This window comes from Neodiprion lecontei, chromosome 3, assembly GCF_021901455.1.
Source record: "Neodiprion lecontei isolate iyNeoLeco1 chromosome 3, iyNeoLeco1.1, whole genome shotgun sequence".
Taxonomy (NCBI): domain Eukaryota; kingdom Metazoa; phylum Arthropoda; class Insecta; order Hymenoptera; family Diprionidae; genus Neodiprion; species Neodiprion lecontei.
Window position 1 is genome coordinate 24537165 of NC_060262.1, and position 18007 is coordinate 24555171.

An 18007-nucleotide genomic window follows, 5' to 3' on the forward strand; every position below is an offset into this window, starting at 1 on the left:
CATGAATTTGTTTCATCGAATTACTTTTTTTCCGGAGCAATTGAACGTTCGATAAAATTAACTAATGTTCATAAAGCAAAAACGAAATATTAGAATACAGATACGAAAAACACAAGAATCATTCAAGAATCCCAACTACAACATGTATTCAATCATGCTAAAATAAAATTCGACCAACTCGACTGATTGTAATAAATTTTCAAGATCGTATAAAACTTCATCTAAATTAAGTAAATCAGATTGTACAATGTAATTAAAAATTTTCCAACGATATTGCATAATTTATACCCAAATTATAAATAATCGTGGCATCGATGTATCGGAGCAAGGAGCAATTGTAACTGAGCCAGATCACGCGTGAAATGATTTCAAGTAATACAAAACAAGTTTAAATTTAATCGCAATGTAAGCCAGTAAAGAAACAAGATCAAATTTCCCCTTGGAGATCAGGCTTCAGCCGAACTGTTCAAATCTATAATCTCGAGGCATGCGTTCTTTTGACGTTATACAACGCGATACCTATATATCTACACAGGCATATATAAATATACATATATATATATATATATATATATATATATATATATATATATATATATATATATATATATATATATATATATATATATATATATGTTTATATATATACATATGTATATACGAACACATACATATATATACTATAAAACCCCTTAAAAAGTTTGAAAAAGTTTGTAATTGAAGTTCTCGTTGGCCTTCCCGGAGCGAAGCATATCCGCCGTTAACGTTCCCGTCTCTCATGACACGAGAACGATAACGAAAGGGGAACGAGGAGGGAGACGGAGAACTGGCTGGAGGCGCGGAGAAAAACGCCTTACCTGATCGCCGCTTCGTCCGATCCACGCCTGACATTACCACTGTCATTTTCGCCGGGCCGCCGGCCGACCAAACGCCTCGCTATCACTGATTTCCCGTGGCGCCGCTGCTCGGCCAATAAAAGCTCGGCTCTTCGCGCCCCGAAGGAAAAGTGCCTAAGAGCGCATGGTCGCGCACAGCGCATGCGCCCCCCTCCCCCCCCCCCCCCTTTTCCTCGCCGCCGCGTCCGCTTTGTTTTATCTATAACGCTCGCACCCCAGACTGCGGGTGGTTAGTATCAGCCTGAGCTGCTTGAGCAAACGTTTAGTGCGCGGCTGAGCTCGTCGCGCGGCTGTTGTTGTCGTAACGAGGGTTCGTCGGGGTTCTTTTTTCGAGGGGTACTGAGATGAATTTAGAAGATATAAAAATTCATACTGTGCGTCGACGGGTCGTGTAAAACGACGAACGGTGCGTGAAAAAAAAAAAGATTCGTTAATTACGGAACGTATAAATAAATCCGAGCACATGTAAATTGGACAGAGGGTCTTTGAGAGCTTGATTGATAATGAGCTCGGGTCGAGCGATTTTTACAACGTGAGTTTTTGTTCTGTATTGCCATTCGGTTTCGCGGAGAAGGTGTAAGAATTCCCAAAACGCTGTAAGGATCGTGGAATAATATACGAGTCGATCTCCTCTCGACTTTTTATCCGATCTTTGATCACACCCTCTTCTGGTTCTCGCCCTCTTTCCTCGCGTGTGTTTTCTTACGGAATTACGGTATCTGTGGCGGACTGATGTTACGCTTGGTGGTAAAAACCTCAAGGGATCAGTGAAAACGGGCCAAGGACAACCGTCGGAAGTGACAGCTATAAAATGGGCGTTCCTGACGTAGAACATGCCAAGAGACGTCTCCAGGATATTCTGAGACGTGCTCAGAAGCTCGAGGTGTCAACACAGGAGGTTATTTCCACAAGGACCGCACAGAAGCTGCTGACCAGGTCCAAGAACGCCCTCGCCTGGAGTATTTGGATAGGAATCTTCCTTCTGACACTGTCGGCGGTCGTTTATTCCCGTTGGCCGGTTCAGGAGGTCGAAACTGTACGCACGGTACTGAGGAGAACGGTAAGCTTCACAACTCATTACTCAGGACTAAGACCCTTGCAGGAAAAAAATACAATCGTGACCCAGTGACGAACCAATCAAAATAAATTATTGAGCGTAGGTCCTGGTAGTATTTCCGCGCTCTTTCACCTTTTTTCTACGAGGAAATACTCCGCACCTCGTGAGTCTACCGTATTTGTCATTTAACCATGAGCTTGAAGATTCCGTCACTTTCAGTCATACTTTGGAACTATGAGTTCATTTTACGAGGTGGTCCTGCTTCAATTACGAGACTTTGGACGGCCAAAAATGTGACCCATGTTTACATCGTGAAAATTTAGCGATGAAATTGTAGGAGTTCAAGTTTTTTTTTTACCGTGTTAACGTAAGTGGGTTTCTGAAAGAAAATTTTGCTCATCAAGCCCCTTCGGATGAGAACCCATTTCGGTTATATAATTATTGTTTGCACGCTTACGTAAGAAATTATACTTTTTTCATCCAGGAGGATTACCCTCCGGCCATCTTTTCGTATGCTAATATCTTCTCGGGTATGGAGAATCGGTGAGACTCGAGAGGATAAGTTTGCAGGATAGACAAGCGGAGCGTTTTAATTGAAATTGATTAACGCCACGTATCGCTATTTGCCTCTCTGTCTCCCTCACTGTCTTTTTCCGATGCGGTTAAGCCGTGCAATCCAAAGTTGTTAAGCTCGGGTTGAACCGCGTGATAGCCTCTTCCGTAAAGCCGCAAAATATCCATACATCCTGTAAGAAATTGGAGCAATCGAGCTGCGTCTTTCGCTCCTCTTGATCGATATTCGCGTACACTTCGATACCTTCCTCGTCGTCGTAAATAGCAGCTTGTTCTTCAATATCGTGAAATTGTTATTTCGGAGAGTCTTTACGAGCCATAAGTCGAGAGGCGGCGGCTCATACCAATATACTCGGTGAAATTGTACATGCAGCAAGACGATCGAGCGGGATGGCAAGGTGCAAAAGCTCGCGCGAGAGATGCAAAAGCCGTTCGAACGGACGAAGCTTGCGCTCACCGAGACTTGAAAGTCACACGGGTTCGATAATAAGTACACGTGTTCGCGAAACGAGGATCATCGGTGAAGGGAAACGAATGGGGCCGGAAGTTGAGCCGGAAATCGCCATCCGCAAGGATAACAAGCGGCTTATTTCCGTTCTCCCAGCTGCACTCAATCACCACGTTGCGCAAGATTAGAGATCCGTCGATGCAGGCGATAAAACTATCCCGCGCGATCCAACCGGCACACCTCCCTTGGCCAAAGAGTTTACAAAACGTGTTCAAAAAGCCGCACTCGTCCCTCGGAATTTTCTCGGCATTCGGATATTTTGCGGCTTCGGGCTGCAGCGTTGATCGCCAACTTCCCATTTACCGGGGGCTAAGCTCGCGTCAGGTATGCTTTGATCTTCCGCCCGTTACAGTCAGACGCTTTGTGGCCCCGTTTGGGTCCCACGCAGGGGCGGCGGACAGTTCCACAAGGCAGGAAAGGGAAGCGGGCGCGCTTTTATTTCTCCGCAATTTCACTGGAGTCGAAATTGTGACCTTTGACATATATTTCAATACGTAATTTAAAGCAGTACGAAGATTTTTTTGCTGACACAAAGCCCAAGCGTTAATTTTTGCCGTACAAAAGACCTAACCGAAGCACGGGATGCTTGGCTCAAATCTGACTAGGAAAGTACTTGAGGTGCACTTCACCGATTCTCTTTGTTCTGTGATATGTTGTTGTGGGCTAGAAAATATTATACACGCGTTTTTTTGTCACCTGCCAATTCAGTTATCTAAGGGGTGAATACCCCTCCTGAATTTGACTCATAAAAATAATTTTCCTTAGGATTCTTCGATAATGACGCTAAATTTTTTCATAAAACCAATCTATCCAATATAGCCAGACAATAATACGCGCAATGTTTTTACACACTGAGGTTGCATCCGAAATTTTCTCGAACATACTTCAGGGAGATACTTCCTACCTTTTGAACAACCGAATCCGCACGCAGACGATTCGTGTCTGATGTGTTTTACGTAGTACAGCAAAATGAGGAAAATCACAAACTTTTTTATAAGCAAATTTTATAAGCAACCCTCCAGCAGACTCTGCAATTATTATTACTACAGGAACGAATTTTGCGCTCCTTTTTCACCGCTGTACACTCTTAATCCTCAGCCCGTGACGTTCGTGCGCCCACGGAGCTTGGGAAGCGTTTTCTATAATAATTTCGTCACCGTCTTCCTAAAAAAATTTTCGTCAGTTCAGCACCGTTTTAGGGTAATTAAGCTACTACATAGCCGAATACGGATTCACAATCAGTCTGATCCTCGCAAGTTTTTTCTATTTATTCTCGTTTATTTATAATCTGAAAATGTTGCTGATCATTTACGAATGAAGAAATGGCCGAACTTTGGTAAAATGATTCTCTCAATGCTGTTCAATTGAGAATCTGGTTGAATTTCAATCATGCTTATCGACCGTTCGGAAATGAGTCCTTTAACGCATGAATACCTGAATGCAAATTTTGTTAAAAATTGTTTAAGCTTATGTAAAGTTTGATTTATCAGGATGTTGATTTAAATCAAAGGGAAAACGCAGAATTGATGTATAAGTTGGGAGTTTAATGACCAGAGTCAATAGATATCTTTACAATCACAAGGTTCGCGTCGGTCTCCTCACAGTTTACAGTCCCGGGAGGTGGGGATTAACCCGGCCTCGCAACTCATGGGTACCATGGTATACATTACACTCTAGATTAGGTATACAGCGCACATTATCGGTTTTATTCTTACCACCATACCTACATTGTGTTTCACTCTTAGTCGAGAAACTAAGAATTGAAATGAAAATTCGTTATATATCTGTAAGATCGAATGGACCGAGTCTTTATTGCGCTCAGGAATGTTCATTCTGATGTCAATCCCGATAGCAAAAGCCCTCAGGTTATGTTAAATTAAGACAGCTCAGTGACAGTTTCGTTATAAGGCTGAAAATGCAATTTTCGAAGTTGATAATGAGTTCGTTAAATATCGCGAAGAAATTTTATTTCAAAATTCAGAAGCTAACGGGATACTTGGAAAAGAGTTGAATAGTACCGTTTATTGATCAATAGCGATTATCGGTAAAAACTGAGATTTTCTATTTTAACATAAGTATTATCTGCATGCAGTATGATTCTAAATTGGCATAATTTTACTTCTGTACAAAGATCCTGAATTTCCGATAATCAGTGGCTTGCAATTACGTTTAGAAAACTCGATGAATTATATGACTTACTTCCCATTTTATAGAGTCCGCACAACTAATTTCCTGACGCAAATTCAGATCATATTAGATTACGCTAATTCCAACGAGTGATGATTTTGCGATTAAAAAAATATGGGAATAACGACCGAGTACGTAAATTGAATTTTACACTTCATCTCCGCTGAAGTAAAGAGATCGTTTCAAACTTTGAGAGACTATAGAATTTTCCAGGTCAGTTTTCAACCCTGTTTTCAACTCCGCTCGCGGTAACGATGAATTATATGAACAATTTTCTATACCTTCTACACTCTTGTCGAGAATGAATTGACAGTAATTTCCAACCATCACTACAGAAGCCCTCCACTGCCATAAGTCGAAGCGAAAGATTACGTAACAATTCCTCATTCATCACCTATTCGCAAATTGTTTGAACACGTAGTAGCTTGAAAAAAATACAGAATCTTCGGCTTTTGATGAATCCAACGTGAAAAATGCTAGTATCAATTCAGAAGATAATTCCATCATCTGTACGCCGTATTGCACTCGTATAAAGTCTTGTAAAAAGTTTACGAAGAAACTGGAACGATTAGTTTTTTAACCTGTTATTTGACTGAGAAAGGTCACGTATAACGCAAGGCACCCGTTGGATTTTAGCTTAAATCCTGTATTTCGGGATAATTACTAGTTACGAAAGAACTAATACTCAAAGCTTTTCACAGTATAATCAAAAAATTGAAGGGTTATAGCCTAAATTTGAAACAGTCTAATTTACAGCAGGAAAAGAGTAACAAATCCTGTCGTATTGACCCATTCTCGGCTTTTCTTATCGTCGGCGCGATCTACGACTGCCGGTATTTCCGGTTGGGCGAAACGCAGACATGATCGTCCATCAAACGTAGTGCGGAGATCAAAGCTTGGCGATAACGCATCGTATTTCGGGTTTGGATTAAAAATTAAAGACCGTTGTTCATCCCGCAGCCCCCACCGCCACGATGTGCTTTCGGAACAACCTTGACCCGAAAATGGCGTCTGCGATGAGCGGGTGTTGTTTTATACTCAGGAAAAGCTGTGCGTTAATTTTGCCAGGGCTGTGACTTGACGGCTTGGTGCCTGCGCTCGGATGAAACGCGGCAGGGGTTAATGCATTTTGGTTACGGCGCAGCGGCGAAAGGCTGGAGGAAAAGGGCACAAAGGAATACACGGGAATTTAAATTGTCTCCTGCCGTTTATTCCCATTTGCGATAACGCGACGTAATCTTCCAACGAGGGTTGGCTAGGCGTGCGATTCCGGCTCCGGAAGTCGGGAAAAATGAGCCTCGGGGGCGGCGTGAGGGGCGAAGCGATTAACGCCGGAGCACCTCACCGAGGATCTTTAATATCTTCTTTTCCTCGTCTTTTGTTCTGTTTGTTATTTCCTCTTTAACGTGTTCCTACGCGGTCGCGAACACTCGGCGAACCGGCTACGGAAAGGAAGAGAGGGGAAGAAGAAAATGAAGAAGGAGAACGATAATAAGAATAAGAATAAGAATAAGGAAAAGGAGTGAGTGGCTGCGGAGTGGAGCCTGGAAAAGGTCCGCCGTTATCTCGCAGATAGCGGAAGCTCTCGATGAGGGAAAATGCGCCGGGCCAATATCGCCCTGAATTCTTTATTCCGCCTCTCGAGATGAAATTTATTAATGACCTTTACTTCCTAAATAAAATGGCGACCTGTGCAGACCGCGTCCTTCCGCGGAGAAAAGTAATTCCCTAATAATTTACAACCGCGAGAATGGCCGCGCTCTCGCGATTGCTTATACGCTTACTTTTTTACCTCCCAGACCGTCGTTTCGAACTTTCCAACTGAAACCTGTATTATTTATGTCGTTGCTACGCTGATCGTCGTCGTCGGCACGTTGAACCCTCCGCAAACTTGTATTATCCTACATCAGGAACTCGGGTTACCTCCACTATATCGGTACCAATCGCGGAGGTAATTTCCTGCAGGATATCCCGGATAAATTTGTAACCTGTGTATATATGTATCCGTGCGGGGGCAAATAACGAAATAAATGGAAATAAGACCTGCCGAGCTGGAAAAGGCTGCAAGCGTACGGCAAGTTGCTCTCGTTTTTTCTTTTTTTCTTTTTTTTTACCGGATAATAATCGAAGCGAGATTGTCGCAATTGAACCGCCGTGGCTTGAAATTCCATCGAACTATTTTGTGCAGACAAATTTTAATTGAAACCCAATTCTATCGAGACTTGTTGCGTGTGTCGTGAGCTTCATACGTGCTTGCAATATTTTTCTTCTTTTCTTTTCAACGCTTCGTCGGGTATTTTCAATTTCGTATGTTTCCAAACGTTGCGAATATATTGAAATTCCTTGGCACGTTCCTTAGAAATTAGCTGCGTAAAGATTACGGAATATTGGTCGATGTAACTCGTAGAATTATAGAATTACCTCAATTTTTTTACTTCTTTTCTCGTCCGTCGCTACTTTACTCAGGTCTTTCACCCTACACGGAAAAACATGTAATGTAAGTTTTACATCTGTTGTGGCGAATATATGGGCCGAACTTTTCTGGAGTCAAATCTACGTCAATCGCAGTAGATCTACCTGAGCATATTGTTGGTATTGCTTTTGTAACACTAATAATTATTGGATTTGTAAACCCTACCACAATAGCTGTAGATTTGATTCCAAAAATGTGCTGTCCATGTATTCGCCACAGGAGATGTGAAATCTACACGATTTTTCTTTCCATGTCGTGTAGTACAAAAGTTTGTACCTCGAATTTACAATTGGCAAAAATCCCGTATCATTACGATAGACGTGGATTATATAAGTTAGGATATTTAGAACAGGCATGTAGGCATGATATTTATTCCCGATTTTTCGTTTTATACTTGTATACAAAAACAACGAAGCGGGACCTCGATTAATTTTCGCATTGATCCGCAAGACGGTGAAGCACGAATATATATATCGCTCTGGGTTTTCTTTTGTCCCACATTGAAAGCTCCGCTTTTTATTTTCCCTCTTGTTTTCCTTCTTCCTCGGGCATGATATTGTATGCGGCCCGATGCCATTTTGTCGTACAGATAATCAAAACACGGTAACCGAGGATTCAGCAAAGTACCTATTATAAGATTTCTTTCTACTACACCTTTGATCCTTCCGCGTGAAAACAATTTTCTGTCTCTACTTATACGTGCGCCTATAACCTCGAAGATCCTTTCCGTGAGGAGGAATCGCTTAATTCTCACTTTGATCAAACTCGTTTATTCGTATTTCATACCAACTTTCTAGAAAAACAATTATCACGATAGAAATTATTATATTCTTATGGAATCATATCAATAATCCAGCAAGTTTTTAGCACATTTTCAAACAACGCCTTCTACATTCTTACCTGTAACGCATTTCTGAAAAGTATGATCAATGATCTGAGTCTACATGATACGCCTCTAGTCAGACCAGGAATTTATGGTGTATATAATACGGATATGCCTGCAGGCTTACAAAAATGTTTGCAGTATTTTAATAATGGGTGTGTATTATGCATGTGTATTATACTTCAACCGGTGCTAAGATGCTAAAAACAAATTCATACTCGCACACTTTTCTGCATAACTGATATATGTATATACCCAAGAACCTACCGCATTATATCATACCTGTACAAACTTTACTGCGAGTAACGTACTGTAAATATGTATAATAAAAATGCGGAGCCTCTTACAAATCTGTCATAAAGAAAATCTTTACCACCATTGCCTGAGGCGATTGCGAGTTGTGCGGTACACGCGATAAATCTGTGTCAAATTCGTGGGAAATACTGAATTCATGTAAAATATATATGTACATACGTACATCTACTCCGTGTACGCTCGTAGCGAAATATGAATCGATCCGTACGAGTCGCTGTACGTATAGCGAATCGGCCAGGATGTGTCAGGCGAACAATAATGTTTTATTACCCAAGCGTGAATCTTGTCCTGCAGGTTTATGAACAGTCTGTGCGGAAATGCCAACGCGTAGAATTGTGCAGCGGGATAATTTAAAGCTTTCTTCGTTTCGACTTTTATTTAGTATGATTTTTCCAGGCGAGTGTGACGCAATATATTGTACTTCGTGTATGTACGATTGGTACTTTTTTCCCTTCACATCGCATGCAGCGAAAGGTACCGTGTACGTACTTGCGATATAAATGAACGCGTACAACATCGGCCGAGTAAGCGAGATAAACTGTGTTTTTCTTTCCGCAAACGACTCGACCATGAGAAAATTGCACCCCGATACACAATGAATCTCTGTCAAACTTAGAAAGTGTTGAATTTACTCGAACGCTGATCAGAATCCGGTTCGATCAACCTCGCAGGCTAGCTCTCTGTGTTTCTATTCTTTATGATCAAATCTGCCCGGAAACCAACGATCTTCCATTAATTTTCTCTTCTTTTCGATCCCTTTCATCCTGTTTTATTTATTTGTTTATTTTTTTTATTTTTTTTTATTCTTATGTCCAGCGAAGTACCTCTCAATTTTTCCATTGCATGTAAATGCTTCCTAATTTAAAAAAAACTTGTCGCGTAGAACGAATTTTGAAGAATCGACTCGATCGCCGGTTTTTATGGAAAATTGTCTGAAAAACCACGTTTCCGGTGTGCATGTGTACCGTAAAATTTTATAAACTTCCTTCACGACTCTAAGGAACAGGTTTTCGATCGTGATCTGAACTTTTGAAACTTCGTAATCAGCAGTGCCAGATGAAATCGGTTCGAATCTCTTCTGAGACCTTTCAATAACTGATTTTTCAAAGCTTAGATTTGGAAGAGCGATGCAAAATCATTAAAGCGCGAGTTCTTCTTTCTTTTATCAATTCCTATTCAGCAGCGAGATAATTCGCGACTCCGACGAAGGCAAGAATGGAAAACTCGATATCACCACGGTACCTTTATATACGGCGGCGAATGGTTCGACGATACACGGATACACCAGTATCAGGCGATGCGATGGAATTAGCAGACCGGTAATCCGGTCGTTCAGACTCCCAAGGTGAGTAGGGTGAAGAGGATGTGGTCTGAAGCTCTGTTTGCATTCCCTGTAAATCCGGCTAATTGTCTGTCCACACCGTGGGAGAAATTTGTAGGAAGGATGAAGTGGCGGTGGTGAAAATAAAATTTTGAAAAATACTCTATATTCTCTGTAGTACCTACGAAACGAACGAATAAACGGGCGAATATTAGTTTCGGCGAAGCTCCGGGGGTCCATGTTCCTTTGACGAGGAACAAGTTGGTTATAATCGCAGCCAGTCGATCAATCCCGGGTGAATGGGGTCCGCGACGTTTCGCGTTTTGTACCTCCTCGTAACCGGCGTCGCGGGGAACGACGGCGAAGCTTCCCTCCCTGGCAAATAGCTGTTATTTACTACCCTGGAGCCACACGACATTTCCATTACCGTTGTTATTGTTATTATCACTACCGAGGTTACCGCGCTCTCGGTCCTTTTAGCATTTAAATAAGTGCGCGCACCGTCTCCTCCTCGTCCCACCACCACCGCCACCACCACCACCACCATCACCACCACCAACGTCACAACCATCAGTAACCCCACACGTCAAGTTATTATGTGATGCATAAATATGCGGTCCCTACGCATTAACATTCCTCATATACCCGGCTTGGGAATTACTAATTCACGACCATATTTTAAACGCCTCATACACGCTGCTGTCCACGCATACTTTTATTATTAACACATACATTATATATGCGTACGCTCGTAATAACACAGCCGATGCTTTGACGAAAAAAAAAATTGTCAGCTAATTGGGTCTCAGCTTCCCCGGCTTCTCACCCTCACTTATTGCTCCAACCTTTAATTAATCGCGTTACTCAAAAACGAACACCAGGATACCGCGTTCAATGCTTTATTTCTCACAATTAATTACTCACCATCTATCCCCGAAAATACTCAAATTATCCCACCCCTCTCCGAAAGCTACTGACGGTAAATCTATACGTGCACATGTAATATCGACAGTAACACCGTTACACTATTTTGGATGCGGCATTGAAGTTTATGAAAAAAATGTTCAATCATTTTCTGAGCCATGTGATTACCAATAATTGGTGAAAATGCATCACGAAGTACGGAGTAATAAAGAAGTAACATAACAGCACCGTTTGTATTGCCACTGTGACATCTTTGACAAAACATCGAGAAACATTTCAACTGCTTCGGGTACTAAAATTTTATTCAATTATTCAATTAATCGCAAATACGTACTATACTCTATACATTAGCTACGGAATTTTCTATCACTTGATTGTTTGAAAATCAAATTTGACAGTGAACAAGGCTGATCAAACATTTTGGCCAAGTCTTGATTCATATGTAATGGACATGGCTATAAACGGATCTATTGGCGGCTAAAAATGGTACGTCTAACGTATCGACCCTGCCATTTCTTAGATTTCGATGCTGTACGCGGATTATCCGTGACATTGATTGGAAAAGGTTTTCTAAAAATTTTATCAAACCAGTCGGAATATCGGCAACGACGTTGATACTCGTACTTTGACCCCGCAGAGTTTCGGGAGGTAGAGACAGCGTGGAGCCGGAGTTTTGTCCAGGTATTCAAGTCGGATACACCCGAGGCTGTCTGTACACGGTCTGCATATGCGTGCATGTCGGTATAATGCGAGTAGCAGCGTCGGGACGACGAGCGAATGGAATAAGGAGAGCGAACGAGTCTGGAAGCCGGTATGAAAACCTGCGAGGCTTTGGAGCAGCGCGATGCTTCGGGGAGATTTTAATTAGGATAACCACGAGCCATGCCACTGAATATTACATTAGCACCGTTCGCTGCCTCTCCTCCTGCCGCATTCGGACTCCTCGCTGAGCAAACATTCCGCCCTGTTACGGTCAAGCAGAAGGTGGAATCCGGCGCGTTCGTGCGCTTTTTCCTCCGCTTCCTTATTCCGCCGAGTTCGTTTGAACGACGCTTCCTTTTCAACCAGAAGCTTGCTTTTCTTACGCGACTGTTAATTCTGTCCGTCGAAGAGCCAGAGGAACGCGGAGCTTGCCAACTTCACCCAAAACTTTTTTAAAAGTATCGGATGAGCTCTGTTCGTTGAATGGGAAATTCGATACAGCTAATTGTGAGTAACTACGTCACGTTTCATTGTCGTGGATTTTGTATACCTACTGTAGAAAACACAGGAGTTCCATTTGCCGTAAGCATGTGATGCTATGTGATGCTACTGGAACCAGATCGCGTAAATTATCTCTCGGCACAACGACGATTCTCGAGTTCTTATACATTTATACATACATATATATGTAAGATATAACTTGGTGATTGTTTATTTATCGAAGGACAGGGTGGATATTCGGTGAAAGTCAAAGCTGTGTCTTCGAAAACGTTGATATTAAAACAAAATCGGAGCAAAAGCGTGTCTTGCAGAACTTACCACGGTGAAAGTGTAACAGGATCACCAGAATCTGTTAGCGAAATGTCAAAGTTTTGCTTGACTATTCTTTGAGACGACGAGTCAATTCACAAGTCGATTTTTAGACTGTTTCCTAAAAATTAACAATCTATCTGACATTCGTGAACGTCTTACTGACGTCTTAGCGAACTACCGGCTTTGAAAACACGCCTTTTTCGTCAGTCTCCGATTACACTTGACCTCGTTTTGTCGCAGCAATGAGTCGAATATAGACCGAATGTGCGTTGCTTGTGCAAATCCCTATCTAATTCAGGGTTCTGTTTTAAACGTTCGGTGATTTGTCGTAAGACCTGCTGCTACGAAAAAATACCCCACTATTCACAATGGAAAAAAAAACGCAGGACTCGAGTCCCTGATCCCGGTTCTGGTCTCCATTCCCAGTCACGACTGCCGGACATATCCCCTAGGCGAAGGAGGAAAGGGAGGAGAGAGAAAAAAAAAACGATAAAGAAACAGAGAGCGAGAATCCGTTCTTCCGAATGACCCTCCGCCGCCATATAGTAATGAATGTCTCCGTAAGTCGAGTCCATAACTGTCAACTCTGACCTGCTTGCGTATGATATATGGCTCTGGTTTTCGGCGCTGTTACACGCCGCGCAAGCGAAAGCTCCGGATCGGCCCGGCACCCTTCGGTAAAATCCCTTGGAAGTTGCCACGGGGATTCGTCGGCCCTGCACACCCTCTCTCTTTCGTTCAGCGAAGCCTGGCCGAAGTTAACTGCCATTAATTACGCCATTGTGTGTTAGATTAGGGCGAGTGTGAGCGGCGGTCGTATCAATCACTCGGTGACGCAACGTGCGTGGAACTGGGCTTATGGGCCGGTTTAATTTTAAGGGGTTAACTGGAATTTAGGCAGTTTGAAATTTTGGGGAAAAGTCAGACATCCGAGTGACTGAAACGAACGAACTCGAGCTCGCTCAGCGGGACATCCCCGTAATACGCGAGGGATTCCCTCCGCTTAAACTGACACGCATGTGCCTTACACGCTCTTTGGGTCTCACAGATTTTTTTCCCGGCTTGTAATCGGTCTGACGAAAGATAAACCCGAATTTAACGGAAGAAAAATACGAATATGATCAAATGTTGGAAAGTAAAACTAAAATCTAATCAAGTCGAATATAATTGAATACGTTTTTGTGATCCAGAAAAGAAAATAGTTTGCACTGAATTTCTACTTCGAACATCCTGTTATTAACTATTTGTTTGTTTTTTTTTTCACCAAAGCATTCATATCCGTGTAATTCGTCTGATTACGATGAAAAATGTTTCGTTCTGTTCATTAATGAATTTTCGACGAATCGTCTGACACAGATTTTTTTTCTGATATAGCTCGGCGGTTGTTATTAAAAAATTTGACGTGTACAAGCTTTATAATTTGCGGATGATGAACTTGTAATTTAGCAATGAATATAATACAACTGTTAACCAAAATTTAACTCGGACGATATACGAAAAATTTGCGAACAAAACGAGCCATTGCTGCGAATTAATCCATCGATGTGGTTATGTTATTTTTCTAAAGTTGTTCATGTTTCAAGTTGTACATTTCAAATTCATGGTTTTTAAATTTATTTCTGCAATATCACGTGTACCATATTACAAATCTTTGTTTTTTGTTTTATTCGACTTGATTGGACTGTAACAGAATACCCGTTTTCTGCTACGATATTTAAGATTTAATATTGAATAATTTCATGCATTACCTTTTATTTATATCTGTTTCAATATGAAGGAAGACAAGGTACAGCAACTTAATCAAATAATTTAAATTATTATTCATACCCAGTATGTTGCAAATTCGTCATTTGTGTATAAATGTATTAAATAACGTGTGTAGAAACAAATATACATATTTAAACTTATCTTTAGCATCCCACATAGAATCTTGCCTCGTCTTTTCCCGGTTTCATTATTAGATTTCCATTACTGTCTTTCGTAGTTTTCACACGTTAATTTTTTCGTTTTTTTAGCTTAAATGTTATTTATTCGTACAGAATACTTTTTGAAATTACTACCAATGTTCGGATTTTATTACAAAGCGAATATTTGATAATTTTTTAATTTTACAAACGATTACTATACAGTTGTGTATATTAGTTTCACGTCTGAGATCATATTCGAACGTAAATATATTACACAATAAGTAACAATCGTAAGAAATCTTCACCCTCCAATAATATAAATTACATACGACATTCTGATAAAAATAGTTTATATCATTCTAAACTCCGAGAATAACAACAACCCGGAACTTGTTCAATGACCATGCATAGATATAATTGAAAAAAATGATACTGACAATGCGCGAGGATACATCAATGACAGCAAGTATTTTTGCAAGCTCTAGTCATCGATACTCGCAATTTTATGCTCCCTGGTTCGTATTGGAGCCAATTTAAGTTGTGCTTAAGGACTAGTTTAACGGCCCTCGGAACGTAGTCTCCCTTAACTTTGGCGCAAGATCTTTCCCCCCGTCCCTTCCCTTTCCTCCCCTAACTGTAATTGAAAGATAAGATCAAGCGTGCATATCTTGGTACAAGATCTGTACAGTACGGCACTGCACGTACAATTTCCCTCGGATTTCCCTCTTCCCGAGTATATTTGACGTGTAGTCTGTTTGACGGTGACATGCAATCCCTGCGACTCGGTCTGCAGTTCCACCTCCCGTTATCCGCAATAGTAATCACACACGTCGTACGAATAATTAACAAATACGCCGTAGCCTCGAAACGCGGGCTTTGCTGTGCGAGCGATGGTGACATTTAGCACAAAATTTAGAGCCTTGCTCGCGGAGCGTAAAGAGTTATTAAGTTTCGAGCAAAGGGCTTTCTGGTCCAGCGTCGGGTACGGAAGGCACGTCTTTGTACCCCAGTCGTGTTTCCCGTTCGCTTTGTAAAATGACCCACGACTCCCGTCAGCAGGTGGGCGAAATCTCTTCCGTGTAATATGGATTTTGCCCTTGAACAAGGATCCGCAACCCTCTGTATCGAGAGAGCTTCATTGCGCAATAGCTCCGCTCAAGCCGACCGTGAGAAGAAACACGACCGTCAAACGTTGGGCCGGGCAAATACCGGTATGATTAAACACGAATCATGCGATCTTCGACAAAGGGTGCTGAACGCCGGTCGCCCATCTCTCCTCGCGATTTAACTTTTCGCCTTTAATATCGCCGCTTCGGGCGTTTCGGTCAAATATTCAAAAGCAACGGTGTCGGTTGTACGAACTGTACAGATATACATGCATGTACGTACACGAAGTAATATGTATACCTGGTCGGACGCGGGGAAAAGATCAACTTTGCCAACAGTGAAAGTTACACTCGGCCTCTGCAGTTCCACAGTTCCGGGGAAGGTTACATTGTCTTGAATTATTATTTTCGTCCCTCAAGGCTTATATCTTTAAGTTTACGCTTCGGAGAATATTATTCCCTGTTGGTTGAAACTTCTCACCTCAACACCGCAAGATGAACGTATATTTTTTGGCACACCCTCCATGTGCGGATTACATTCATTACACGCTGTCTGCTGTACAGAAATGTTTTATTACACCATCCTCGATGTAATTGAAATTATCTTTTTCCAAATTAATCGTTCGTAAGTACGGACATCGTTTGAAAGGTTGAGCACAGAATAAACCAAAACCAGAGAAGGTCAAATTGATTTTCGCATCCGATAGTAATCAGTTTCCGTAAAGTTTACTAATCCCCTTGAACATTGTCAGTTATCGATAATAAGGTAGAAATTATTCACAACTTTTTCTCTTCTCACATGTTTAGCAAAAGTGTCTCAATTGTAACGGAAGTGTTTGAACGGATCACAAAAAATTTCCAATTTAAATGGCCTAGACTTTTTCGGAAAAGGAAACTGTAGCGACCGTCAAAATATTATTCATTCAAACGATTTGCGAGGCTGTGTTTTAAAGTGTTGGATACCTACCGTAAGGAAATGAAATACTACCAACATCTGAACTTGAAACGACACTACTATAAATGCCATAAATGGTAGATGACCAATAAGATAGATCAATTAATTTCCAATCGTTTCACTTGCCATTTGTGTCACTGATTTGTCCGTTGATATCAGCCTTCACGAAGTATTCTAAAAATAATTAAGACACTATATACTGAGATTCCTAATTTTTCCCATTTATCAAAGTTAACTCGTATTGATCCCGTTAAAGACGATAGACGGGTACAGCAGGAGGAGACAAGAATAAGAGATATCAGGGTAAGCGAAAGAGGGTGCTGATCGCGGACTGACCCATTGTTTTAAAACAATGCGGGACAAATCACTTTCGACTACGGGTTCGAATGAGATGGGCGAGAATGATATCGCAAAAGTTTGACAAACGAGAATGAAGTCGAAGATCGCGGATTACCATCATCAATTTGACTGATCGGATAATTGATCGCGACTACTCGCGATTCCAATCACCACCACTCTAAAATTACTCGGCTTCGACATATCGCGCACATGTGCCGTTTGCACAAGTTATCGTATCACCGGCGTATATCACGTGGAAAGACGGGCTTTAGGGTCGACCCAAATGCTCCTCGAAATAACGGGCAACACTTTGCGCGAGATCCCATACATAACGTTGTATAAAATACAAATCGATCGGATCTCGTAAAGCAGGCTCTGGATACGGGAATATCGTCCGAAACGCGGATGGTTGCCAATTCGGTGCCGATCGCTGGACCACGTGACCGTTGCCGCGAGGGTGGGGGTACTCGTTAAAATGCATCGCCGGGTAGACAACAAGTGACGGTAAAGAAGAGCGGCGATAGGTCGAACAGATAGCGTCCCGGCGCTCCATTGTTCGGCAGGCAGCAAGCTCGCCGATTGGAGATTAGACAGTTCTCCGATTCAAGGGTTACTTGCGCGCAGTGCGTTATCGGTAAAAATTATTCAGGCTAGACGTTCGGAGGCTCGATCACCTCTTCGTACACGGCGAAGTGGTAGCCATCTTAATTAACATCTAATCTCTTTTGTTTAGGCGCGTGGCGTATCGCCGGCAGCTCTCGCCGAGAGTTGTTTCATTTTCATTAGGATTGTTTGAAGGGTGCTTACTGGGTGAAAGGGTGAAATGCCGGGGCAAATGGGGTGGGGATGGGAGGGCGGGGGGGGGGGGGGGGGGAGGGCTGTTAAACTAACAGATACTCTTCCGTCGGAGAAGGGATACCCGCTTAATGATAACAACTGAAAATTTAGAGAGAGAAAGATACGCCCTGCGTTGGGAAGTCGGGGCCAGAGTCGAGGGTAGATAACGCTTAAAGTTATGGCAAAAAAATGACTTCTTTGAAGTTGAAAG

At 42.0% G+C, this 18007-nt stretch overlaps 1 protein-coding gene across 1 annotated transcript in view; it reads left to right on the forward strand.

Moving 5' to 3' along the window:
• The first annotated feature begins 1128 nt into the window (after positions 1–1128).
• Positions 1129–18007, forward strand: part of LOC107221604 — an 81729-nt gene continuing 64850 nt past the window's right edge. Inside the window, exon 1 of the mRNA XM_015660650.2 lies at positions 1129–1956. Coding sequence (XP_015516136.1) covers positions 1708–1956 — 249 coding nt within the window. The 5' untranslated portion in view covers positions 1129–1707. The remainder of the gene's footprint in view (positions 1957–18007) is intronic.